The sequence below is a fragment of the Coloeus monedula genome, assembly GCF_965178545.1.
Source record: "Coloeus monedula genome assembly, chromosome: 7".
NCBI lineage: Eukaryota > Metazoa > Chordata > Aves > Passeriformes > Corvidae > Coloeus > Coloeus monedula.
In genome coordinates, this window is record NC_138787.1 from 33,854,572 (window position 1) to 33,882,450 (window position 27,879).

At 38.2% G+C, this 27,879-nt stretch overlaps 1 protein-coding gene across 1 annotated transcript in view; it reads left to right on the forward strand.

Annotated features, from left to right (window-relative positions):
• MGAT5 (alpha-1,6-mannosylglycoprotein 6-beta-N-acetylglucosaminyltransferase) overlaps positions 1-27,879 on the forward strand; it is a 117,055-nt gene that overhangs the window by 47,007 nt on the left and 42,169 nt on the right. Inside the window, exons 3-9 of the mRNA XM_082284669.1 lie at positions 1,419-1,586; positions 13,942-14,018; positions 15,507-15,596; positions 23,543-23,614; positions 24,675-24,836; positions 25,750-25,919; positions 26,797-26,931. Of these exons, the coding sequence (XP_082140795.1) occupies positions 1,419-1,586; positions 13,942-14,018; positions 15,507-15,596; positions 23,543-23,614; positions 24,675-24,836; positions 25,750-25,919; positions 26,797-26,931 (874 nt within the window). The remainder of the gene's footprint in view (positions 1-1,418; positions 1,587-13,941; positions 14,019-15,506; positions 15,597-23,542; positions 23,615-24,674; positions 24,837-25,749; positions 25,920-26,796; positions 26,932-27,879) is intronic.

Consider the following 27,879-nt stretch of genomic DNA (forward strand, 5'->3'; position numbering starts at 1 on the left):
TTTCCTAAATTATTTTTACTACTTTTTTTCCTAGATTTTTTTCCTCCTTCTGTACTGTGGTTTTGTTCATGTTAAGTCCATTCTTCCCTTTTCTTCTGCACTATGGCATTAAATGACTTCTGGACCCCGTTTAAAATAGTCCGAATGTGTGGACTAGTGCTTCAGATTCCATCTTCTGATCTTTTCGGGACAAAGGAAAACACAGTAACAATGAGAAAGGCTTTCTTTATGGCATCAAGGAATAAATATAACTCTCATTTGGAGAAAAGAATTATGAGTTTTCAAAAGTAATAGCATTTCCTTATTTAGTCTCTCATTTGCACAAGAATTGAGATAGTCGTGGGAAAAATAAAAAAAGCACAGAATGAACGTGGCAAAAATACAACGGATGTATGGAGAAGTTTTCTGTTACAGATGATTCTAAAGTTGTGTAAAACAGAAAATATATTATACCAGTACACATGCAATTATTTTATGTAATTAAATGGAAAAATAATGTAAATTTCTCATACCAAATTCTTTAGTCTTTACAAGGATAAATGAACAAAGGACAATAGTGTCTTTTTTGGCTTGTTGCCATTATAATTATAGAGTTTAATCTGATAGTGGTCTAGTTTACTCCTCTTGCCCACAGTTCTTTTAACTTGCCAAACTGTCTTGTGTTCCTTCAAGGAATCTGAACAAAATAAAAGCCAAGGAAAAAAATATCAGAGAACTCTTTCCGTTTTGTCATTTGATATGCAAATTCCTGTTACTGTTCATTGCTTTCCATGCCAAGGAAGTGCTGTGTCAGACCAAACAGAGACAATCACCAACAGACTGAAGAAAGGAAACATGATTTTGGTGGTTTGTGATTACAACAGAAAGGTTGAGCTTAACTTTTGTTTTGTTTTGTTTTAATTTGCCAGTTCAGAAGCTGGTTATGTGGAGGAGATGCAGGAGAAGGTTTTTGTGCTGGCTCAAAGATGTCCTTTCTGGGAAGGGGATTTTTGTTCCCTTCGTGACTGAGTATCAACAGACTGTTCCTCTGATGGTGCTTGAATACGGATTTAGGTTTAGACTCACTATTATTTAAGCAGCTTCTTATTACTTGAGCCATTGCAAACCAAGCATTTTTCTGTTCCCATAAAGACTCACATTTCACCTTGAATATCTATATGAGTTGCAGTGTACTTTGTTAAATAGACAGGCTGACAAGTTCCATGGCCAGGGAAACTTGTATCTCAGGCTGAACAAAGTAGGGAACATGAGTGTATAGAGCTGGTAATAGCAAAGATTTGCACTGAGAAAGTCTCCCTCTCTCTTTCTCTCTCTCTCTCTAGATATATTTATCTCCAGTCTCATTCTTGTATCTATTTTCTGATTCTGTCTGACAAGTGTGTATTGCATTATTAAGCAGTTTAACTTTTCATTTGCAGATTTGAAGAAGACACTTGCTGTCCTGTTGGATAATATCTTGCAGCGCATTGGGAAGCTGGAGTCCAAGGTGGAAAATCTTGTACTTAATGGAACAGGAGCAAACTCGACCAACAATACTACCACTTCTGCTCCCAGCTTAGGAGCAGCTGAAAAGCTTAATGTAGCAGGTGTGTACAGCAATTACTGAAATTATTTATGGGCTGTTTAATTGGAACCTTTTCTCTCTTGACCATAACATGATTTTTCAGTGTTAGATATTTGGAATGTCTTAGAAAACAAAATTCAAAGTCAGCTTTATCAATGACAATCTGAAGTCCAAGTTCAGAGGAAGATCTTTCTTCTGTGCTAACTTGACCACATTAGAAAAATCAGATTCTCTGCTAAAGGGAATAGTCTACCCATTTATAGTAGATGCTTCATGCTTTAAATGGTTGCACTTCATAATGATGAAACTGAGGAGATCTTTTCTTTCTAAGCCTAACTATTTTGGCTGGTATCAATCTACTCTGCCATTCTACCATATGCACATTATTGGTTATTAATGGAAAGAAAACATTTATTATATTTGTTCATCATGATTTAAAAATGTCTTCCCCTACAGTGTTTAATGGCTCTTAGGATTTGACACAGAGAGATCACCTACCTGGTAACTTCAGTTAAAATAAAAACATGTTTTGAGATGACATTTGAAGTCACTAATTTTGTCTTCAATGAATGGACTGTTTTGTTCTGCCACCAAGTCGACACAGATACTGGCAGTCCTGACTCATAGGAAGGTCTGAGTCTAAGTCTGATGATCTTTACAGACCCAAAAAGAGAACAGACCAGAAAAGCTAAGGCAACTTGGCAAATAAGTTGATAACTGTGCTCCTATGTCTTGTCTGTCCTTGGGTTTCCTGCAAAAACAAATACTTCTGTTGAGAAGGTGTTACTTGCTTAAATTGGTCAAAATAGAGAAGCAAATGCTACCTTTGGTAGGAAAATGCCACTGGAACAAGTGTAGGAAAGCAGATTTGCAAGTGATTGACTGATGACAGTATGGCAGCAGAGTTGCTCTCAGCTGCTCAGTCCTAACTGCATTGGTCTGTACCAGGGTGCTAAAGTCATGTTATCTCTTGGTCAGACAGACCTTTCCCTCCCCCCGTCTGTCTTGTCTTGGTTAAACTGAAGGCAGATCAGGAACAAATACCTGAAGAGGTGCAGCACCTGCAGGGTGCTGACAGGGTAAACCACGTTCCTGCCACAAAGCATCCAGCACAAGATCTTGGTTGGAAAAACTTCTACTGAGATGGAAAGTGAGCAAGTACAGTGCTGTTAAGAGTGTCTGGGCCGTATATAAAATGAAAAACATCCCTGTATGTTTCCTTTCGTAGCTGGACAAAAGACACTTGGTGCTGTTATTTCCTTAGACTTGCAGATAATTGGAACAGGCATACTCATGTTGTTGCTTTAAAGTTTATAGGCAAAGGTTCATTGTTCTTACCTGAATAGGAAATGTCTTTCATCAGTTCTTAGGGTGATTTGAATGTTGTTTATTATTCTTGGAGTGGGATAGATTCACAGTTTTGGTATTCAGGAGCAACATTGAAGGAGACTGGTCAGAGTTTTCCATTTGCAGTGTTTGCAGTACTTAGTGCTGCCTGAGGCTTGCTCTGTGGCAAACACAATTCCTCTTATTAGAGCTGCAGGTTTTTTACCTTTGACTCTTGGTACACCGAATTTAAAATGTCTGAACATTTAACAGCAGCAACAGGAAAAACCCTTAGGTAAGAGTTTCTTAAGGTTTGATTAATGTATTTTTCTGATGACTAGATAATGTCACTGCTCAGGTACCTCCAGGCTGGATAGTACCAAGGGTTAGAGTAGAGCTTGAAGCTAATCCCTGTGTTAAGTGCCTGCTCTTCATCCATTTGAAGCAATCAGTGGCAATTGCTCAGATCAGAGGCAGCCAAATGGAAATGAAAAACTTGTTTCTACTTCTTCCTTTGTGGCAGTTTCCTGACAGCACACTCTGGAAGCCATATGATTCCAGCATAATCATAATATAAATATCTTCTCTGTTAGGAAGGAATTGTTCAGAAAATAAGCTAGGTGAGGACATTGTGATTACAATACCAGTGTTGGTTTTGTCTATAATATTTCAACAACATCCCTTGTATATTGTGTTAGAGCAATTGAGGTAATCTGAAAATTGTGGTAAAGGCATTTTGTTACCCAACAATTTGTCATTTTACTGAAGTTGAAACACGTACGTATACAAATACAGATAATACTTTTCTTTATAACATTCAGCTGTTACACTGTGATCACAAAGCAAGCATGTTAGGATTACCTTTCCTCTCTCTAGCAGTTGTAATATTTTAATGCTGACTTTAGACAAATTCATGTTAATTATTGTCAATAATTTTGGTCTTTCTGTCTGGACAACTGTAGTGTTTGTGGAGCATCTGATTAACATCATGTTTAATAATTTTGGTAATCTTTTTTGAAGGCTTCTTGAGTTTACTTTTTTTTTTGCCTCAAGAGTTGCTGCTTAAAACTCTGCAGTAAATTAAGCATTTTATAGCCTCATTTGTCAGTGAAACAGTGCAATGTCATTAGCAGACTGTCCTACAAGAGTCTTGCTTCCAGTAGAGCTACATCATGCATTTATTGTTTCTGGATTGGGATTTTACAGTGCACTGAGACCTACAGTCCTGTAATTTGTACAGCCATGCCCCTTTACCTATGGAAAGCCTTTCTGAAATAAGTGAGGCTTCATGTTCACCCTGGAATCTATTGACACTGCTTGTAAACCTTGGTAGTAAAGAGTGGAGTCACAAATCATCCTGAGATTTGCATTTTGTCCTCACTGACCTTGTGTAAAGGTTATATACTACTGGAGTAGATAGGAATGATAAAATAAGACAGAATGACAGGAAGGTGGTTATGCTGTGTTTATCCTCACTGCTGCTAATGACAAATTCAAGAGCAAAACATAGTATTTTTCTTACAATTTAAAACTGACTATGATGGCAGGCTAGACTGGCTAATCTGAATATACTGTAAGCTTTTCTTCATTGTGTACTTTAAGTATTGATAACACTTTCATGGGAAAAAAAATTAGTACTCATGTGCAAACCAGGAAGAACAGAAATTATGATGATTAATCAGCATTTCTCCTTCTGAGGCCCCTCTGCAAGTATAGAGTTAACAAATATCAAAGATTATTTTTCTTTTTTTTTAAACAGTGTTCAACAAAACAGAATGTAGTCTTGACTGAAGGCAAGGTGGGCCACAAAATCTGGGGAAGTTCAGAGTTGAGCCAGGACATGTTGAAACTTGGAGTTTATAATCCATTGTAATCTACTTCCTGAAGGAATGAGCAGGAACTTCTCTGAAAGAGCCTGACAGCAGAAGAAAAAGGAAGCACTGGCATGGGAAATAATCAAGTTGTTTAGCAGTTTGGAAAAAAATACCTATCTTTGTTTTGAGTTATGAAAGAAAGTTTTTTTTCTTTTTAAGTTGTTCCGCATCTGGCTATCAAGTGTGGTGTAGAACTGAGGCAGCAGTGGTGAAATCTGCCATGGAAATACCACTCTGTGGTGGTGTGGAGTTTTGGCAGATAAAGGGATATGAAGAAAATCCATCTGGATTATGCTCCTTCATGATAAGAAAGTGATAACAGTAGTTGAAATTATTGAAGATTTAGCAGACTGTAACTTAACTGTCTCTGAAGTAGGTGAACTCAAACTTTCTTGTGATTCAATCCTGACTTTTGATCACAGGGCTGGAACACCTCTCCTAATGAAGACAGGCTGAGAGACTGGGGCTGTTCAGCCTGGAGAAGGGAAGGCTCTGGGGAGACATTAGAGCCCTTTCCAGCACCTAAAGGGGGTACAAGAGGGATTTTTCACAAGGGCGTGGAGTGATAGGACAAAAGCGAATGGCCTTAAGCTGAAGGAGGGCAGGTTTAGATTAGATATTAACAACAAACTCTTTGAATGGTCAGGCATTGGCACAAGTTGTCCATAGAGATTGTGGACTCCTCATCCCTAGAAGCATTCAAAACCAGGCTGGATGGGGCTTGGAGCAACCTCATCTAGTGGAAGGTGTCCCTGCCCATGGCAGGGGATTGGAACAAGATGGTCTCTAAGGTGCCTGCCAACCCAAATCAGTGTCTGATTTGGTGACTCTCAATCTAATTATGTATATGTAGACTGTCCTGTGTATTCATACCCTTACTGTGTTCAGCTTTAGTGTGTTTAGGGTGGTACTACACCTAGTTCTTCCTCTGAAGTTAGTTTCATGGAATCTTTCATTAAGGGCAAAGGGCAAAACAGCTTGCTTTCTCTTTTTGGCTGTATGACAGGATAATAGGGCATGAGCTCTTAGTAGCATAAATATCTTTAATCGTAGAGGAGTTGAGGATGGGACTTGTGCTACAGGGTGAGGCTGTAGAGAATATGTTAAAAAGCAAAGCTGTGAACACGTGGGGAGCTTGAGTGGGAGCTTAGGTGTTACATTTTTTTTCCCCCTTTTTAGATCCATGTGTAAAATCATAAGCAGATTTTGCTTTTTCTTCTTCCTTCCATAAAACCATCAAACAATCTGGTAGTTTCGATCCTGACAATTTTCAACTGCTTTTTCAGAACCTCCATTTTGTTTATGAGTGAATTGTTAATAAAGATACTTGTAAAGCTTTGGCTGATTGGTTTTGAAAGCAATAAAGCTGTCTTTCCTTTTCTCTCTCTCTATTAATCTAAGTTATCTGAAAAGCTTCTGAGATATTTGATAGCCATCCTTTTTGAATTTGTGGGAAGTAATATATTCCCATACACACCGGAAAGTATTAATCTAAACTTTGGTTGTCTAGGAGATAAGAGTTTTCATCAGCCTTTAGAACAGGAAGCTGTGAGGCACTGCCGCAAATGACACCCTAAGTAAATTTAAAGTTGCTGTTGTAGAGATGATTAAACGGAAATGGGGAAATACAAAACCATGGCACTTTCAAGGAGAGCTTGTCTACAGGGCTCTACTGTTGTAGCTGCATCATTGGTTCCATGTGACAGGCACAGGATCAGTTTGGTTTAGGCAACTTGGTATTTAACAGTTGTGCTTTTCTAAGACAATGATAAAATAAATCTTTGACTTTTCTGGGACAGAATTGCACTATCATAGTTCATCAGATAGGGTACTCTGCTTGCACAAACATGATCAGAGAATCTGATCTCTGTTTTCTTCATGTGATTTTTTTTTTGTAAGCAGTGGGGGTGGGGTTAGTGTGTTGTGTTGTGGGATGGGTTTCTTTAGAGGTTGTCATCGCTCTTTCTGTGCTTGTTCAGTGAAAAGCTAAATTTTTTATAAGCTTGACCATCTAATGCCCCAGACAGTAAAATTGTACTGAAAACTCTGCCAGACTGGTTGTTTACAAAATGTTCTTTTGCCTTGAAAAGTGCTGCTTTGAATGATTTTAATTGTGTATCTTTGATCCCACAAAAATGAGCAAGTGAAGGTTTATGTTAAATCCTCCTCAGCCTTCCCTTTGTGCACAGCTGGTGCTTGGAGGGCTCTTGCTAAGCCTAAGAACAGCCCAGGCTCAGGTGCTGCATACAACACTGCATAGGGAGGGAGGACATTTCTGGTGTATCTGCTCAAAGTTTCTATAGCTTTTCTGCCTTGTGCATTAACTTGTTCTGCTGTGTTGGCTGTTCAGTTCCCTTTTAACAACTTTAGTTTTAACATCTTTAAACTCGCTCATTAAGATGCAGACTTCAGTGTATACTTGTCATTTAAGACATGACGGCTTGGATGCCTGTCAGATATCTGGCATCCTTCGTGAATATGTAGCAAGGCAGGCTGAAAAGTCAGCTTTGGCAATGCTACAAGAAGGCTTTTTTTTTTTTAATGTTACTATGGTGAGAAGGACCTTTGTCCTGGTATTTCCATGTCCTTATTCCTGAAGACTTGGGGCTGCTACACTGAGGCCTTTTAGGTGGGATGGAAAGACTCAGGTAACCTCAGGATCAGTGGATTTGTTTCCATGAATTTTGATGAATGTTGTTACACAGCCTCATCAGTTTTAGCAGTCTGCAACCACAGTTCCACCACAGTCCTGTACTTGCACAGATTCAAAAAGCTAAGATGCTGCATATTGTTTTAAATTCCAAAGCTGCCCTCCTGTCTTAAGAGGACTAGAGTAGGCTTTTCTTCAGTCAATATGGTGTGTTGTGCCTCAGAAAGCAAACCAGCTGTCCCCACAGAGCACCAGTGTCTACCAGTTGTAAGAGGGTGTGGGACTGCCCTGGCTCTGATAGTCAAGACTGCAGCTTCCTCGAGGTGATGTTTTGCTGTGACTCATGTTTATTGAGCCTTATTCATTATATTCTTTTTCCACACTGTATATGTGTATGTGTTAAGATTTTCCCCCTCCCACAAAGGCAGCAGTGTGGAGCTGGGGAGATTTGTACGCCCTCAAACCTGGCTGTCGCAGCACAGTGTTGTGTGTGCAGAAGACCACAGGTGAATATTTTCCACTGCAGTGCAAAGCTGTGTTAGTAATGCTGAAGGGGGCTCTTAGTGGTCCCCTGGGCTGCATTTTGATTAACCACTTGACTACTACTTGAATTCTCCTAACACTGCATTGATTTCAGTAGTGCTAATGGAACACAGCAGCACAGCTTGTGTGAGGATGGACTAGAGGTAGAAAAGTTCATTTTCTTTAAATCATACCAACAGTTTGCTACAGAAGTTTCTAAAATGTTAGTAGAAAGCATTTTGTGCTCTGCATTTAAAATCTTGAAACCTTTAGCTCGTTTGATTGAATATGTTGTTAGTGCTTTCAGCTCACACTGCAAATTCTCTCTTTAAAGAAATCTTACCAGCTGGAGATGAAAAATGTGAATTGAATTGAGAATGTGTTAATTAGGGGGAGAAGGGAAAGGAGACCTTATACAAACTAAACCAGCCTTAACTACAGTCTGTGTCTAACCATAGATACCAGATTTCAGGACTGAAATATAAACAAGAGAACAGTTTCATGAATTAAAGTTAGAATAGTACTTATATTTAATGATCAAAACCAGAAGGAGAACAGAGATAAAATTGGTGCATAGATTTCATTGGGTGTGATTACTCTGACCTTATAATACTAGAGAGGTTCTGTATTTTATGAGATCTGCTGATGGGAATACTTTTGACTTGAGCTATTATCTGTCCTATATATCATCAAAAAATACTTTAATGTGCACTAGTCTGAAAATCAGAGTTTAAGCCTCAAGGTTCCAAAGTACATCATTTTTAGTGTCATGTTAAATTCTTAATACATTTCTGTTCTCAGAAGAACACCAGGCTGGTCCTTAGCAGAGAAGGTAGGCTGCTGGTGTCAGCTTGCAATTTCAGCTGTATTGCAGCCTTTTCATTTGCTTTAACCAATATCACTATTTTAAAACTCTTATGACAAACAGAGCACCTATCAAACAGCAGTCACTGCTGAGTCACTAATTATAACCCTTATTCAGTGTACTGTCTTAGTGGAATATTTCTAGACTTCCTAACTGTCTAATGGAGAAAACTTGAAGCAGAATTTTTTAGCCTATTCCAAAGAACATTATTTGAAGGATGTGCAATATAGGAAAGGGAGAAAATATGCATGTAGCACTCACTACTGTTCATTTTTACTGTTTTATTAAAGAGTAACTTTGAAGCAAACAAAAATCAATCCCTACCACAGACTGTGCTTTTAACCACATAATTCTCACGTGGGTGTTGTAAACCTTCACTATGACAAATAAAACCTGTGAACATGGAGTTTAAATGCAGGAGGCAATGAAGACCTGTGTCTGTGAACTGGTGTTTAGACAGAGCAGTGCTGAAGGCCTGGAGCTTTAGCAGGTGCAGTTGCTCTTAGCAAGCAACAAGAGGGAAGCTTCTTTTCCAGTGCAAGGTTGGTGGCTTAGCTCAAATCTTACAACGTGCCAGACTTTGCACTGAAACAACTGAGGGCTGTTCACAAGTTCAGGTTCACCTGCTGTGCTCTAACGATGTCTGATGCAAAGCTGTAGATCATTTGTGAAGGGAACATATGGCTTCCTTCTAAACATGAGGATGGAATTTGTTAGTTATATTTTATATATCCCAGGACCTCACACGGTATTTAAAGAGGATTTTTAAAATTTGCAGTTGGTTGGTGTTTTATCAATATTTCTCTTTTTTTTTTTTCCAGGATGATCAGTACCAACTGCATGCTCTTAGATTTATAATAAGCTATGTTCATGTTTTTAGTTTGTCAGTGCATTGACTTTTAATGTAACATCATAAGAGATAAGTGTTTAATAATTACATCTTTTCATAACAGCAGTCAAGAGGAGATAAGCTATGCATGAATTCAAAAATACTTAGGTGTGTGTAGAAGAGAAATTAATATAATGGCTCACAAAGTTTACGAGAAAAACGTGTGTTTATTAACTACTGTTGCTTTGTACTAACTTGACAGTTGTATTTCTAACTTTTTGGCTTTAAGTTAAAGTTTTGGCTGGGAAAGGAGATTTCAGAACTTGCATTTTAAATTACATAAATCCTAAATGAGGATAAAAATTCCTGTGGTTTCTCAAATACTATTTTCCAACAAAAGTAACTTTAATGTCTGGCTTAATGAAGTTTTCCCCTTCAGGAAAGAATTATCCAGTGTGAACTTGCTAACAGCATTAAGACATCTATCCAGACTTTTTAAGAAGAATCCTCATAAGATATTAGGGTTTGGGGTTTTATCTCCAAATGATGAAAAACTCCTAAGTCTTGACTTGTATGTTAATGCTTTTCACGTTTTGGAAGATCCTCATGTGTAGATTGGCATCCCCAGGGTTCCACTTCTTTATCTCCCGTGTCTTTATGATCACACTCAGAAGTGTAAATTGCTGGTATCTGGTTGAGCTTGGTCTCAGCTGCTCGTGGGAAACACAAGATTTGTTCAGCTCTGGATTCCTGTTCAAGAGGAGCCAGCTATGAGGTGTTACCAGCAGGCTCCAGCACACCCTCCATGCTGAGTTAAAATAAGCAGCAAGAGGAGCAGAAATGTAATTCTTTGTACAGGGTCTGATCACTGAGGAAAAAAAATTTGGGGGGGGGGATGATTCTCAGCCTAGAACTTGGCACTGGCTGTGGCCAAGAAGAAAAGATACAACCAGGGCAAGTAGTAGTTGACTGGAACTGTCAGGATTATTCACAGGTGAATTCAGAGTTCTGCAGTGAATTCTCAGGCTTATGTGTGGAAACCAGCACTGACTTGCCCATTTCTGCAGGCAGTTGTTCCTTTGGGCAGCAGTCTTTGATGTAGATGTGTTTCCAGTCTGACTGCATCAGCTGGCTTCCTGTTCATGGGCACAGAGGAAAGACTGCTTCTCTAGGGAATACTCAGATGGAACAGAGTTGCATTTCTGTGTTCTGTCTCCTATTCTTTGACATTCATTTCCTCTTGTATGTACATATTGCTGCATTTTTTTCTGCTCTGGGTAATAGTTGTATGTAAATTGTTTATTGGGACAGTTTACATTTAAGCTTTGTAGAATTGCTTTCACTGTGCTATTACCTGATTAATAGCTGAGAATAAAGCAAGTGAAAGCTGATGTAGGTGCTTGGGATATAGATCCATGGTAAAGCTGAACGGGAAGACGGAAGTGGGGAGCTGGTGATTGTGTAAAGCATTTCCTGTGTCTGTGGACTATGGTGGAGAAAAAACATGAGCATTTTGAGGAAGGGGAATCCTAGGAGTGTTTAGTGTTGCCAGCAAGAAGGGGGAAAGATGTCAGATACTCTAAGTAATACTACCAGACACACTAGTGTTTCAGCATGGACAGAGGTGATAAAGGTGGGCACTAGTGTTCCGTGTTCCCTATACGAGCAGGTTATCCTGGAGAGATCCATGCTCTGTTTGTGTGTAACCCATTCCAGTGGAAGATCAAGACTGGGATTGCTCTGGAAAAGCCTTAGTGCAACTGGCCACAGGGGAGACCAGATGCCTGAGAAAGTCTGTAGCTTCTGCTGAGAAAAATGTCTGTCTTTTACTTTTTACTTCTTGGAATGGACAGGAACAGGGAGGGCTGGGAGGGTTTCTGCTTGGGAAGTATCTGCGTGTGGTACTGCCACGGCTGATGGGAGCTGTGGAAGTGTGAGGTGGGTGCAATGTGTGACTGTTGGAAGAGGGTTTTTATTCTTGCAAATAGATCTTGCAAATACAGAGTTCCTGTAAGACCTTGCAAGAAATGAGCAGTAGCAAAGACTCTGCCCATCTACAAAAACACACTGGGATGCAGAAAATATGTTTACACATGACAAAAGCAAACATGTAGACTGCAGTTGTGTGCCCACCAAAAATCAGGCTGTTGTCCATATTTTGGGTGTTTCCTCCACCCTTTCTTTCTTTAACAGGCCATGAGATCCCCATTAAAATGAAATATGGTATAAGTGATAGACTTGGCACTGTGTGCTGTAAAATAAGAATTAGAGCTTGTGCTTATGTATTACCCTGTACTTAATAGGACTTAAGAAGAAGAGAGGATTTGCTTGACTAACCCTCTGAAGAGGAAAGCCATCATATGATAGCATAATTAACTTGAGATAGATGGCATTTTTTAATTTTAAATTACAGAAATCATGGCTCATTCTTGTTGGCAAGCTATACCCAGACATTCAGCATTTTCACCCTAAATGCAGTATGATGCTGAAAGTTGAACTTTCCCTATGGCTGAGCTGCATCTCTGATATTGTACCAGAGACTTCAGAGGTCTTTTTTGTTCTAGGAAGATCTTGAATTTTATGTGCCTTATGTAAAGCTGTTATTTTGCATTCAGACTTAGGAGTTAGGGGAAAAAAAAAAAAAAAGAAAAGCCCACAAACCCATTTAGACCATAAAGCTTTCTAATGGAATTATATTGATTATTGAAAATTACTGTAATAGTAACAATGCCTTTTTATTACTGTTTGATCTCAGGTACTGATTTTGGTGTGATTCAAGTGGTAGGTCTGATTCCTGAACTGCAGTAAAGCAAAATGTCCTATTATTGTGTAGCTGTACTGACTGAATTGAGAATATACTTTTAAATTGCTGCTATCGGTATTCATGCTCTGTATGCTCTTATTCAGAGCAGAAATCAGAGCCTTAGGTGTCGGTGGTCTGGTCTGCAAGAATCCCACAAGGTTAGGAAGATAGGCAGAATATTCTGAAAGTGCTTATTGATTTGAAATTACAAAGTCATTGTACAAACTGCTTTGCTTCAGTGCTATTGTCATTGGCAGTACAGCTCAGTTTGTCAAATCACTCCCACTGCAGAGACTGACAAAGAAGTGGTGACTTCCTGGCATGATTCTTCTTTCCCCCATCAAGTTCACTTTGCAATGCTTGGCTCACATCACAAGTTTTATCTTTAAAAGAAGCTATTTGCAAAAAAATTGGAAAGTAGATAGATCAGGTCGTGACGTTTGCGTATAATAATATAATGCAACATTCTAACTTTTACCTACAGATTTTTGTCACTATTCTAATACTGCAGCCTTTTTTATGTTTTTTCTTCTGGGCTCCCTAATTAGCATATTCTGGGTGAAATTGTGCACTGTTACTGCCACAGCATAAAGTGTTCCTGGGTTGATGGCTGGCTGACTTTAATGATCTCGATTCTTGCCGATAGGAAAAGCCAGAAATGATGCAGGTATAATTTAGATAACTGTGGGATGAGCTACCTAAATTGAAAACCTTATCCCCCACTGCCTTTGGCAAGAATATCTCCTCCATGGTAATAATTTTTCTTGCCTTAAAGGCCTGCATTAGAGGGTTCTTCTAAGAAGAAAGTCCCTTGAAGCTGAAGGGGTAATGTCCTTTAAAACTGCTGCTTTTTGCTTGGCTCATGGGCTAGAAATCTTACTCTGTATTACACTCTTTAATGCGTTGCAATAATCTAGAATGAAAGAATATTAAAACGGGCAAAAAAAGAAGGAAAAAAGATCTTGGGAGACCATACGAAATACTTCTTGTGAGATGTGATGTAGTGCTACTCAGTTGTTAAATTAGATCATATTGCAACATTTATTAATTGGGTCATATATATCTAGTGCCATGTTTCAAATTGTGGGTATTTGATAAAGTGATAACAGATCCTGAAAAACTAGTTTTATGTTTAAGAGCAATAAACATCCTATAAATGTTTGACAAATGAAAACAAATTGTTGCAATTTAGTAGTTTTAAGCACACTGATTAGGAAAGTATTTTCTTCTTGTTATTTTCAGTATGGATTAGCTTAATTTTTAAGTCTTCATAGATTGGTTTTTGTAATTCGGCACTTTTACTTCAAGTCAGTGTTGAAATCTATGCAACCATTTTCTTCTATGGTCAAAATGGAGCACACTCAGTTTTAATGTAATAACAAATATTACCCAGTAGGACCCTTCAGTCAGTCTGGACTGTAGATTCATGAAAATAAAAGGAAGGATTCATCAGGCTCTCTGTCATAACTGCAAAATGCAGCTCAGTTATGGTCTGTGTTTCTCTTTAGATCTCATAAATGGAGCCCAGGAACAGTGTGAATTGCCTCCTATGGATGGTTTTCCTCACTGTGAAGGGAAAATAAAGGTAAGTGAACTGGTTTTAATCTTATGTGCATTCTATTAAAAATGGAACTTATGTTTCAAGAGGCCACTACTCAGTGGTATAAAACAGGGACAACTAAGTCAAAAATAGGCTATTTGGGACTGACTGTGTGTCACTGCAGCATTGCTCACCTCAAGCCTTTAATACTACTGCTGCTGAGAAATAAAGTGGCATCCTCTTAAGACAAATTTTGACAAGACAGGGAAAAATTTGTGATATTAAAATGCTATATTATTTACTGAAATGCCTTATTATTTGAATGCTATCTTGTTATTCAGAAACTTCTCCTTTTGAAAAAGCCCTGTTTTCTTCCCTGTGATGAGTAATTTGGTGCTCCCCTGCCCCAGGCCTGTGATTATGTGGGTACTTCACTCCAGCCCCTTTTTCATCATGATGTTTCTTTGCACTTCTTTCCTCTCTTTGCCCACAGCTCTGTGTGGTTCCTCTCTTCCCCTTTTCTCTTGGAAGCATTCTGCCTCTTCTGCTCACGAGCAGGCAGTGCCTGAGTGTGCAACCAGAACTTTGGGATTCACAGTGGATTCTACAAAAATCCTGTATTTTACTAATAATGCAGTTGGAAAGGCTAAATATTACAAGGTATCAGACTTTAGTTGGAAAGGGAAAAAAAAGGCAACAAAACCCGAAGAAACTCCACCAAACTTGCAGAGATGGAGGTTTTTAAGGGCTTTTTTTCCCCAAGATATGTTTCAAATGTAAGGGATACTGATTTATCCTTGTGAATGCCCCATCCCTGAAAGTTCAAGGCCGGGTTGGATGGGGCTCTGAGCAGCCTGGTCTAGTGGAAGCTGTCCCTGCCCATGGCAGGGGTCTTGGAATGAGGTGATCTTTAAGCTCTCTTCCAACCCAAACCATTTTGTGATTCTATGTGATTAGTGGGGGACAACAGTAAAATTTCTGATTGCTTAAATGCTCAAGTAGTTGTGAAATTAAAAGTCTCTACGTTTTGAATCTCTGGTCTGTGTTTTGATCTGTTTTGGCAAACTGGCTGCATAGTGACTATGTAATAAATTATTTGAATATTAAAATATGAACTGAAATTAATTATTTGCTTCTGCAGACATGGCAGATTCTTGGCAGATTTCAGTCTTGGTAACTGAAATATCTTTGAAATTCTAGAGGGAGCATATCATGGTGGGGAACACACAACGCATTCAACTCCAGCCACAGCTATATGTCTGGATCCCAGTTTTATTTTCCTTTTCATATTTGTCTCTGCTTGCCTGGCTGCTGGTTTGTATAAGCTGTGTTCACATCTGCTATGTTGTTGCTTCCCCAGCATTACTGAACGCAGGGATGCAGTGTGTATTATTAATAAAATTTCTGGTTTATTATTTGGGATGTTTGTAGTCACTTTCCCACTTCCTCCATTATTCCTGGGTTGGGTGTGAAACACAGCTATTTTGTTGTGCTTTAACCTAACAGACTTTTGTGTCTTTTCTTCTGTTACAGTGGATGAAAGATATGTGGCGATCAGATCCCTGTTATGCAAGTTACGGTGTAGATGGGTCCACGTGCTCCTTTTTTATTTACCTCAGTGAGGTCAGTAATCTTTCAATCTGCAGAAGGGGAATATCATATTACCATCATAGATTTGGTAACTGTACTTTTCTTGAAAGAAATCATCATTTTCTTCAGAAAAATTGTGTAAAGAGGAAAAAGTTACTGTAACGGAGTTATTAAGTGTGTTGCCATTATTCATAAACTCTGTAGGGGTTTCTAGCCTGAGAATTCTCATGTTTGTAACTGCAGTGATGTAAGCAGCAGCTCTGCAGGGAGTCCATGCTGGGTATCCTGTTAAACCTGGGTGGGAAGTTCAGTCAGAGATCTTTGCCTTTAAACACTCTTTCTGTTGCTTTTAATGCAGCTGCTGAGGGAAGCATTTGGAATGGAAAATTCAGAAAGTGGAACTAGACGGTACATGGTCCTAAGCAGTATGGCCACTTCCTGCTCTGAGACTGTTTGTGAATTGTGAAATCTGTTAACAGAAAATAAAAAAACCTGAATGTCACATTTTTGAGTGAAGTTGCAGCTATATTGGCTGAAGCCTTTGGTACCTGGCACAACCTAAGCCGTTTTGTACACAACTGAGTAGGGTGCTTGTCCTGGTGTGGTTTTTTTCTTATTTCCTGGGTAACACTTGTTTCCCAAGAATTAATTTTGTCAATCAATTATCATGAGCTCTATTACTGGCTTGAAGTGTGTGTGCCAGAAATAGGCAGGTGTATTTGATCACTTGGCCTCTTCTTTCTTACAAGTAAAATTTTGATAACTTAGGGCAACTGATCTTAGAAGTGGTATGGATATCCAGTGGCTCACTGCTTGCAAAGAAGTGCAAGAGCCAATGCGGCTGCAGGATTGCAACTAATATTAATTTTGTAGCTTCTGTGGGATGGGGAGGGTTAGGCTGGGATTTTGAATTATGTGTCTGAGATTAAAACAGTAAGTCTGTTATAAGAAATAACGTGGTTGTAATCAAAGCAGTTTCTGTTGATTTACTCAGTTGACTGTAATTGAACTTCTGGGGGTGTTGCTTGAAGCAGCAGTAGTTAAATGCATATCCAAAACATTTATCTGAAGACATAACAAAGGCTGGGTTGAATCACAGTTTTGACTCATTCCATTTCTAGCACTGAGTGTTGATTTATTTATGGGCTGTGAAGCTGGGGAAGGAAAAGGTACAGGAGGACTATATTATTTATCTTGTTATTTATCACAGAAGCTAGAGATATGGTTTCATAATCATCTGAAGTTGATCTAAGGTTTCTACTGGAAGATTTTGTTTTAGCATCAGCAGAGTTATGCCTGGTCATTAGTATTCTGTCAACCAGCAGGTGCTTCATGGTTTTAATGCAGATATATCTTAAAAATGATGATGTATCTCAACTGAATGTGAGAACCTAATGTTCTCAATGACATTTATTATTTTACATTTCTATTAAATCACAGTTTTTTACATGACAATCTTCTCTGATCATCAGTTTTGAAAGTCAGTTGGTGCTGTTAGCTCTTTCATAATTGATCTTTCATGGCCAACTGTGAGCAGACTTTCAGAGGCTGAATGGTTGTTTTTTCTAGGGTCTTGGGATTTGAAATTTTTCTTTGAGCAGCAATATTGAATTTGGTCAATTTTCATTTCATGAAGGAAAAGAAGTGCAATTAGCCTGTGTGCATATTTCCTAACTTCGGGAAAAGGTCTTGTCCTTTTTTTTTTTTTTTTTTGTAGAGTGTTTTCTTATGACAGAATGTTAAACTAATATTGGGTGAGTATGTTAGTAACCTTGAATTTAAATTTGGCATTCTTAATCCTATGATTAATTTCATGATTAATGTCCAGCAGCAGAGGTTGAAAGCTTAAATGTTTGCGAATGCAAGCATGAAATGAAATTCTAATAACACTACAATGATGTGGATTTATGAGGTGTGTTGGCTGCTAGGGATAACTTGGAAATGCTGTTGCAAGAGTAATTTGTCAAAGTGGACAGTGATGAAGAGTTGACAGTTTATAGCGTGGTTGCATAGCTGAATGATAAATGCATCTACAGAGCTCTCGAGTCAGAACTGCTGATTTAAAATTTTAAAATGCATTAGGGTAATGGAAAGGATATTACTGTTAAGATTTTTCTTTTTTACTTCAAGGTTAGACTATTGGAGTGAGATGGTTGTGTACGTGCATGTTTCAAAAGGCAATAAATGTATCACATGTACAAGCTCAGTTTGGAAAAATGATGTGCATCAAATTACGTGTATATCTACTTTCACTCTTAAAATCACCTCAGCAGTCTAGTGTGACAAGTGTCTGTGCTCTTTCATACTCTGCTGGGATCTACTTTTTTTCTTCTGAAGTGGTTCAGTTAGGATGTTACATTATGCTCATCCAGTACTCTTTGTAATGGAATTTTAAACTTGTAAACAAAGGAGCCCAAAACATTTCATTTTGGTGTGCAATATGGGTCCCAACCACAGAGACACAAAGTAACTTGTCCACAATGTATGTAAAAGCTCAGAAACAAAAGGTTGGACTAAACCTCAGCCTTTGGGTATCAGCCATGTGCTCTTGTTATGTTTCCCCCATGAGTGCCTGAAAAATAGAAACAATGCTGACAAAATCCAGGCTGCCCCAGGTCTTCTCTCCTGAAGAGCTTGCACAAGTGCAGGTATCAGCAGTTCTGCCTTGCTTTGGATGGCACTCCTGCAGGAACTCAGGAACAGCTCTTCTCCACTGCTTTGTGTTTTGGCTGCTTGAGCAGAATGGGAGGCGAGTGTGGCAGCCCAAGGAAAGCAAGAAGCAGCCCAGCATCTCCAGGCTTCTGTCTTTTATTTAAAGCTGTCCCCTGTACAAACTTGCAGGTGAAACTGAAAGAATTTTTGCACTTCTTTCTTGCTGTTTTGCTGCAGGCACTGGATCATTCTTGGGGTGTGATACACAACTGTGGGGTCATAGACTCATGGAATGCCTTGGGTTGGAAGGGACCTTAAAGCTCATGTTGTTCCAACCCCCTGCCTTGGGCAGGGGCACCTTCCACTATCCCAGGTTGCTCCAAGCCCTGTCCAAGCTGACCTTGAACCCTTCCAGGGATGAGGCAGTCACAGCTTCTCTGGGCAACCTGTGCCAGGGCCTCACCACCCTCTGATCCTCAGAACACGAATTTGCTGGAGTCTTTGAAGAGTGGAGGAGATACAAATGGCCTGAATAGCAAAACCAGATTTACTTTCTCTTGAATACAGAGCCAGACAGGGATTAGAAATAGCAAACATTAAAAAGCAAATTAAACTTGCTTCCTTTTAACCATGATGCCCACAGAGGAGAGTTACTTTATTTTAAACTTAGCATTTAGTTTTGAAAAAGACAGTTGTTTAACACTATAATGGCATTGGCACAGTTACCATTTTCATGGGTGGCATTGCCTCTGGGGAGAAATGTGAAAAATTAATTTCTAGGCAGTACAAAAATATATTTCACTGCAAAATGTCAGTTTGCAGCTTAGGAATGAAGCTTTTAAAAATACCTTCTAGAAAATGAGTTTTTCACACCGTTTTCAAGCTTTTAAGAAAAAAAAAAGTGGAGGGGGCTTATAGCTCGTTCTTTTTCTTTATCTGCATATGTCTTTCTTTGAGAGGACTACTTTCCATGCAGGAGTGGGACTGGTGCTGTGCCTGGTGGTCAACTGGTAGCTGTGGTGCAAGTTATCACCTCCCATTACATTGGTGCTTACCTGCTGGAGCTGGGCAGGTCTCCCTAAAATCCCATGCTTTGGATCTCCAGCTCTCTTTTCAGGTGCATGCATAATTTTTGGTACCCACCTTGAAATCCAACACTTCCAAAGATTTAAAACTGTTTGAAATTCCAGTCTTTGAGACTCCTGTAGCTTTTGCACGTGTGCTAATACACTGCTGGAGAGAATTCTTGTTTTCAGTCCTTCAGACTTGATGGAAATACAAGGCATAGTTGGTTATGGGAGTATTTTTCTTCACACTCCTGCTTTGAGGGCTAAAGCAGAAAAACACAAACCAAAGATGATTTTGAACATGGGTTTGTTTCCAGCATGCAAGCTGTAGTCTGAGGCACATTTTCGTGAAAATTCCTGGGAATCATAATTACAGAGGTTCCTTAAATCCTTGTGGTTTTTCTAGTTTACTGCAGTTTCCTCATATCTATGGGGAAGTCCTCTTTCCACAACTTCTGCTGCTAATCCTGGACATTGAGTTAATGATTTGCATTTCTTCAGTGTAATGTTAATCAAACCAGCTTGTTTCCATTCTATGCAAATACTTAGAAATTTGACAAAACCAGCATTGTTGTCGGAAATGTAAATCGGCAAAAGTTCAGACTTATTTAGTCATCTTACACATGTCCCTAAGAAACTGAAATGCTAAGGATAGTCAGCACTTTGTCCCTGAATTATCTATTGGTGTATTGGTCTGAATTTGGATGATTTGGGCTAAGTTATTTTTAATTCTTCTGTTACCTTAAACTGGGATTAGTATTTTAATGACTTATTGGAAAAGACATAAATGCCAGTGTTTGAGATGAAGCAAATGCAGTGCACATTATTGAAGCCAGACAAGAGGCCATTTGTTGATTGATGTTATGTGTGAGATGTTGTGTTGCTGTGTGACCAGGGCTGTGGGTGTCTCACACCCAACATTTGAGACTGCTTTTGGAAACAACCACATCCAAACCTACCTGTACCCTACTCCATTTCACTCACCAAGCAGGCAGTCATCTTGCACACCACAGATTCTGTAACCCCTTCAAAGTGATTCTGTCACTGAGGAAGTGCCAAGTTGAAAAAGTCACCTTCCCAATGGGAGCAGTTCTTTTGCATCAAATTCTCAAAGGCATTTGTAGCATTACAAGTTCTCTGCCTGCCTTCATACTGCGTAATAAATTTAAAGATACACCTTTTTCCACAGATACTGCAGTGGATATTTTTGTTTGTGTATTCTTCCTTCTGGGACTGACTTAAGACACTAGCAGCAGCACTGTACCATGGATAGAAGTACACTGAGCAGTAGTGTGTTCACCTGGTGTGCAAAGAAAGTTATCTTAGCTTCCCTGTGGATGGGCTGCACCTGCACTTTGGCAGAGTCCAAAATGAAGATTATCCCAAGTGCTCAGAGAGTACGCTTCAGCTCCAGCTTTATTCAACTCCCGCTGCGACTCTTTGAAAACATAAAGGTCTTTCTGACATTTTGGATGTGGAGAGCTGCTGGCAGAGTATGCCTTGATTCAATTTGGAAGATGCTCAGACTACTCCAGTGCTACAGATGTTGCCAGGTTCTTAAAACTCTGCTTGAAGTACTTGCTCTGTAATACAGTCGAGTGCTGCAATCTTGCCTTGCATTCGGTTTCAGTGTGTCTGAGCAAGAGTCACTGGAACACATACCTGCAAAGCTTCTATAAAGCAAGTACTCTTCAAATTTATTAGGTTTGTTTGGGGTTTTTTTTTCATCCTAAACCCAGCCATTTACACCTCAGAGCAGTTCAGAACACCAGCTTTTCTCAAGTATCTGGAATCATGTAGCACTTAAATTTTGAACTTCTAAACTGCTGTGCAGCTTAACCTTAAGGAGCTGGCTATTTATACTCCAGGCAGTGCTGTGACTAATGTGATTCCAAACCAAGCAGGGAACACTTGACTTCTCAGGTGGACACAGTTTCCTGAGCAAGATCAAATACTACCTACTGCATTTGACTGGCATTGAATTCAGTACCAGGAACAGGAGGCATAGCTGGTCTTATTCAAAAATATGACAGTACAAAGATAAATATAGTGTGTTCTGAATAATAGCTTAGCATTTATGTCACTCATCCAAAAAATGGTCTGTCTTCAAATATGCAGTTGCTGCTTCCCAACAGTCGTCTTTAAGTGCTAATCTGTCTGGTATCACGTCCTTCCTATTAATCATTTACATGACAGTACAACAGTAGGTTGCCGTGGAGAGAATAAGCTGGAGAAAGAACTGATGGTAACCCAGTGAGAGGAAGGTAGTGCTGGAAATGGGGAAGAGGAGTCCTGGTTCCTTCTTCAGAGGCAACTTTAGTGTTTGGTCTTAAATTATCAAATGAATAAGTTAAAGAGCAGGATCCAAATGAGCATCACTGCGCTTGCTCAAAACTGGGGCTTGTTGTATGTAGATATTCTGTACTGAAACAAATACAAAGCCAAAGTATTTATGTATTTCCGATGGAGTTTTCATCTAAACCCACTTTAGTGATATCCTAATCCTTGCTGCCATCAGTGCTAAAGATCAATAAGGAAAAAATGAGAGCCAGACCAACTGCAGACACTGATATTACTTTGAATCTACTCCTTAAGTGTTTATTTGTGATGAGAACTACTGTAATTTAACTTAGACTAGAGGAAATAATTCTAAAAGCACAAAAGAACTGTATTTGTTTTTCAGTCAGTGTGGCATGCAGCTATTTGTCCTTGGCAGCCCTGAAAACTCTGCAATTCCTTTAGGATGCCTTGTGGTGCAATACAAAGTACATGAAGTCAGAAAAGGGGCACGAACAGTCCTTGAAATGTCATATCTCAATTTAGATCAGTTCTAATGCTAGGTATAATGCAAAATTTGTACTATTAAAACAAACAAAAAAACCAGAGAGAGTTTGTGACTGTGCATGATTTGTAACGTGGAGCTTGAAACTCTTTTGTGCCACAATTTTATAGTTGTAAAAGTTAGGATTGATAATTGCTACAATTTCTGGTGTGGTTCCACAGCTGGAGACCGCTGAAGAATCAGATGTTTTCAAAGAAGGTGGATAAGTCACTGCTTTCAAACATTGTATTAAATACCTTGAGTAGGTTAAGTCATAGCATTCAAAATGCTTTTTTATAATTTGTCTGAGGAACCCAAGATTGATCCATTTCTTCTCTTTAATGCGGTTAGGATGGCTATTCATTTATTTTCATGTGATTGGCCTTCTAGGAAATCATATGGTGTAATCTTCAGCCTTTAATCTGTAATGCTCCAAGCTTACTGCTGCAGTATGATTAAGCTAAAAGTGTGTTTTGACAGGTCTGTGATTGGAAGAACCATAAGGGCAACTCTGACTTCCAATTCTCTGGGAGTTGTGAACTTAATCAGTAATGATGGGGTATCTTAGCCAGCTGATATAGTTTTACATTTCCCCTATTTCACAGTACAGTCATGTTTCAGTTTTCATGGGTTTGCCTCCAAAACTGAGATTCCTCTTTTCCCAAGGCAAATGGTCAAATTTCTTAAGGCACATGAATAATAAGGATTCTGCACGATGGGCAAGATCCCTGGGGAAGCTGAGGAGCTCTCAGTGATTTGCATCTATTTATTATTTCTTCACTGACTATTTCCTGTTGTACTTTTTTATTTTCTAGTAGACAATAGTAGAAGTATTCCATGTGCATTGATCATTTTTCTCTAAGAATCACAGCTGTTGATGCTTGTGAATATTGTTACTGACATTATAATTACCTTATTTATAGCCTTCAAACATGTGGCTTTGATTCTATGATGATTTTTATTTTTTGGGTCTAAATTGCTACAAGGTAGAACTTTGATCCTTTGATTTAGCAGGCTTTGTCTTTATAAAAAGATATTCTAGGGAGATGGAAATGTTCCAAAATACATATTTTTGTAAGGCCTAGAAGCTTAAAAAACTTCTTGAAAACATTTAAGAACTGCTCAGAGAAACTGTATTTTGAGCATTTAACACCTGACCTCTGTCTTGATCTTCCATTTTCATTATCATGAATGAATATCTAACTGTGACTTTTGGTTGCAAATTTGCTGGGTTAAAAGAGCATGGAATTGCAAAAAGTCATCTTAAGCTTTTCCTGCAAAAAAGCAGTTTTACCTTGAAGTGATCACCTTCTCAGCGGATGCCTTATTTGAACCATCAGGTTAACATAAAAGTGTCATATAAAGGTGATGAGTGGAGCCTTTGGTCAAGTAGCTGAGAGTAGAGTAGAATTATTTATTTTGATGTGATTGTTTTACAGGTTGAAAATTGGTGTCCTCGTTTACCTTGGAGAGCAAAAAATCCTAATGAAGAAACCGATCAAAAAACAGTGGTAAGAGCACCCATGTCCTTAATAGAGAAAACATGAGAAATAATTCAGTAATTGTGATTCATGCAAAATACCCTGGAATCCTGTGCCACATAAATGCTAAAAAGACTAGAATTTACAATTTTACTCCTCAAGGCTGAAAGGTATTCTCCTTGACATGTGTAGCTCATGGATCCAGTCTTGGTGGTTGGTTTTCATTAAAAACATTTTTCTGTTTAAATTTATGAAACACTGTACACAGATACTGAGAAAAATTATAAATCCACAGACTGCTCACCAGTGTTAAGTATATGTGAAAATATCCATTTTTATTGTCCCAAAAATCTGGGCCTTGTTTACAAAACTGCCTTAATGGAAAAGGCTTATATCCGTTTCAGGTTTGTAGTAACATTTTGATTACTACTAATTTTTTCCCTTTAAAAACTATACAGCACACAGAGTTGTTTCTAAATTGTTACAGCCTAATTATGTAGCAATTAGGATTTTAAGATAATTTAAGATAATTGCTGGGCTGCATATGAGCACCACTTACATAATATAGATATAGACTGTCTCATTTTGTAAAACCAATTGATCTTAGAACAGTCTAGCTTTAAAATGAGTATTTCCTTTAAAATTTATACCCTAGTAATGTTTCTTCATTTCTGGTATAATGGGAGACTCCTTGTATTTGGAAGATTCATGATATACATAAATCTTGAGCCTACTGTTCTGTACTGTGATTTAGATATACCTTTACCTCATTTTGAAGCACATGAACAAAACCAGATCTTATCTTGCAGAAATAAATGCATTGCGAAACATTGTGAACGTATTCTGGGCTATCAAGTACTACTAATAAAAATAACAGTCATTTACGTAGCTTAGAAGTGTCTGTTTAAGTATATCTTTAATATTTGAACTAAAGTCTTAACTTGTGCTAGGAGTGCATCTTTTTTCCTATTTCTTTTTTAAAAAGAGGGATATAAAGCCCAGAGCTCACATTTGAGCAGTTTTTTCGCTTCTGGAAAGAATGCTGAAGAATAACTAATGTTTGGGGTGTTTCTTAATGCTTTGCTTGAAGGCTGAAATCCGTATCAACTTTGATAATCTCTACAAAATGATGTCGAGGCATGAGGAATTCAGGTGGATGATGTTGCGCATCAGACGAATGGCTGATACCTGGATTGAAGCAATTAAATCTCTTGCAGAAAAACAAAATTTGGAGAAAAGAAAACGAAAAAAGGTAAATGAGAACATTTTTATTCCTGTCACTTGCTGTTATATGGGCTCTTTCAAGCTTCTTGTTCGAGATGTAGCTTCAGAGTGGAAATAGAAAATATGTCTAAAAGGGTCGTGTTTATACTTGTGCCTCTTTTCAAGAAGTATTTTGCTGTTTGAAATTATGTTGCAATGGGTGTTTGCTTTACAGGGAATTTTACATGTTTTGTATGAGTCAGTCTTGGAGTGAGTTTCCTGACCTCTGTAGTTTTGGATAAAATAGAGACTGTGTAGATGTTTCTAAAGGGAGAAACTGTGAATTTACTGCAAGCTAATGACACTGGAGTGTTTTATGTAGTCATGGGAAACAACAATTGTACATCTTTGTTGTCCAAAATTGAGACTCTAAACGATTTATCTTGGGTTTGGATTTGAGTAGACTTAAAGTTAACCACAACTTTGGACTGGATCAGTTTAGACCTCCTGTAATGGGTTCGGTTTTAAAGCCATGAGATGCTTGAAGTGAAAAGGTGTAGCTCATTTGATTTAATTTTTATTTTATTTTAACTACCTCAAGTAGCTAAGATAAAGCCACAAGTTGCAAACACGACAACAGGTTTCCTTTCCTGCCTTGTTATTCCTGGAGCCAGTCCTGAGTGGCAGCGGAATAGAAATATGTAGAAATATGTTCATATTTCTACCCTCTCTTAAGCCTGGCTGGCTCAGCTCCTTGCTGGAGATTCTCAGTCCTTGCATTCATTACAAAATTAAATTATTTGGGTGGAAGTACTGGATTGTTTTCATTGATTTTTTTTTTTTTTTTTTTTTTTTTTTTTTTTTTTCCTATAGTTGGAATTTAATGGGAAGAAAAACTGCTGTAAGGTACAACAGTTGCATGTTTAATGGTGATAACTCAAACGTATGACTTTCTTTTCCAGATCCTTGTTCATTTGGGGCTTTTGACAAAAGAATCTGGATTCAAGATTGCAGAAAATGCGTTTAGCGGTGGCCCACTTGGTGAATTAGTCCAGTGGAGTGATTTAATTACATCTCTCTACTTACTGGGCCATGACATCAGGATTTCAGCTTCACTGGCAGAGCTCAAGGAGTAAGGAGATTACTTTCGCTTTTGAAACTGGAATTAAAAGAAAAGAATTGTAAACTCTTGAAGCTTCTATTAACAGTATATAATTTCTTGAAGCATAAAATGAAAGTGATAATTCACTAAACAGACGATAAGATTATTTTCATGAGCTGAGTATATGTGCCATGGAAAGGATAATGTGTTTTCATTGTAGCTTCAGGCTCCTGGGACTTCATAAATGAATGTTGTAAAATTCAAACTAAGCAGCTTAGTCTTTAACATTCCAGGTGCTTTATCCAGCTGCAATGGGAAATGTTACAGACTAGCCTAATTCTGTGTCCTCTGCTTCAGTTTCTGTTGTTCTTCACTCAGTATCTCATTTTAAGATAAAGATTTAAGTTCTTTAAACATGTTACTTTTGATGTAGTTAATTGCTTGTGTTAGGTCAAATTGCTCCTCGCTCTTCGTTGTCCTGCTTTGCCAACTAGTTCAGCACCAGACATAAAACATCTGTTTGAAGCTTGAGCACATGTACTTTTTCTGCAGCTTTCTTTTCTTAATTACAAACATGACAACATTGTTTTATAGAGAGCTCTTATACTATAAAGCTGTCAATAGAAGCCAGAAATTATTTTGGATAATTTCAAAGCACACTATTTTTAAGCATTTCAAACATATTATTCTCTTGCTTAAACCAGATGGGGTTTTTAGTGAAAATTAGTGCTTTACATTTAATAAATGTTGAGCATTTGAAAGTTCTTACATGGTTCATGATTTCAAAACAGAGGAAAAGAGTAAAACTTTTTTTGAAGCTGGATTTATTGGAGTAAGTATTATTACAGCATCAATTCAAGGTATTTGGAAAGTAATGCTTTTTCATATTGCTTCTCTTTTTGTTTAGGATTATGAAGAAGGTTGTAGGTAACAGATCTGGCTGCCCTACCCAGGGGGATAAAATTGTAGAACTCATTTACATTGATATTGTGGGACTGACTCAGTTTAAGAAAACTCTTGGTCCATCATGGGTTCATTACCAGTAAGTATAACACTCACTCGCCCTCTAAACTGCTTTTTTAAAGAGCTTTTGTTGAATAACACTTGTCAAAGTACTGAAATAAATCCATTCAGATGAACTTGAAATTATTTAAAAGTGAAAATGCACTTTTCTGTTGTCTTTCACTCTTAGGATTAAAGGGGCTATTACTTGTTATTTGCATGCCATCATTATCCCCCCCAGCAAGCTTGAGATTCTTGGGTTCAAGCATTTTTAATCTTAAAAATCTTAATTATCCTCTTGATAAATCATCATCTTTGCCCCTCTTTCCCTCCTTTCTTTACCCACACTTCTCCTCCCCATTTTTTTTTCTGTAAATTAGTAGATGAGCTGAGAGATTATTGCATTTTATTGTTTAGTTGGAATACCAGAGGCATGGTTTTTTTGTTGGTGATTGTAACCACACTGGATCAGTGATTGTGGAGATTTATCTATTCTAATTGTATTGCCCAACAACTGCAGTGCAATTTTCTATTCCATTCCTTAAGATACTGGGAAGAGAGTTGTCTTCAGGGACAGGTCTGAAGAATAAACTGCAGTTATTGTTGCTTCTGTAATCTGTAAACTTCTTTCCATTAGAAGATGAGGGTCACAAGAAATGACTTTGTGCACTTTTCTTAGTGTATGCAGTTTTAAAACCTCTTTTTTTTTGTCGATAGCTTTAAATCATTAAGCCTCCCATGTGTTGTACAAATACATATCAGCATGAAATAAACCCAAATCTAAATTACTTACTTTGATTTTTCTATACTTTGATTGAATTAGCTGTGTCTCATGATCCAGAAAGTCCAGTAAATCCTACTTGAAGGAAGGCATTGGAAGGTGTTCACGGAGAGAAACTGTCTTCTTTCAGCCTCAGGATTTTCTAGAGCATTGGATCTTTCCAGTGGAATTTTAAATGAGAGTACTGTGATCAACATATCAGATTAG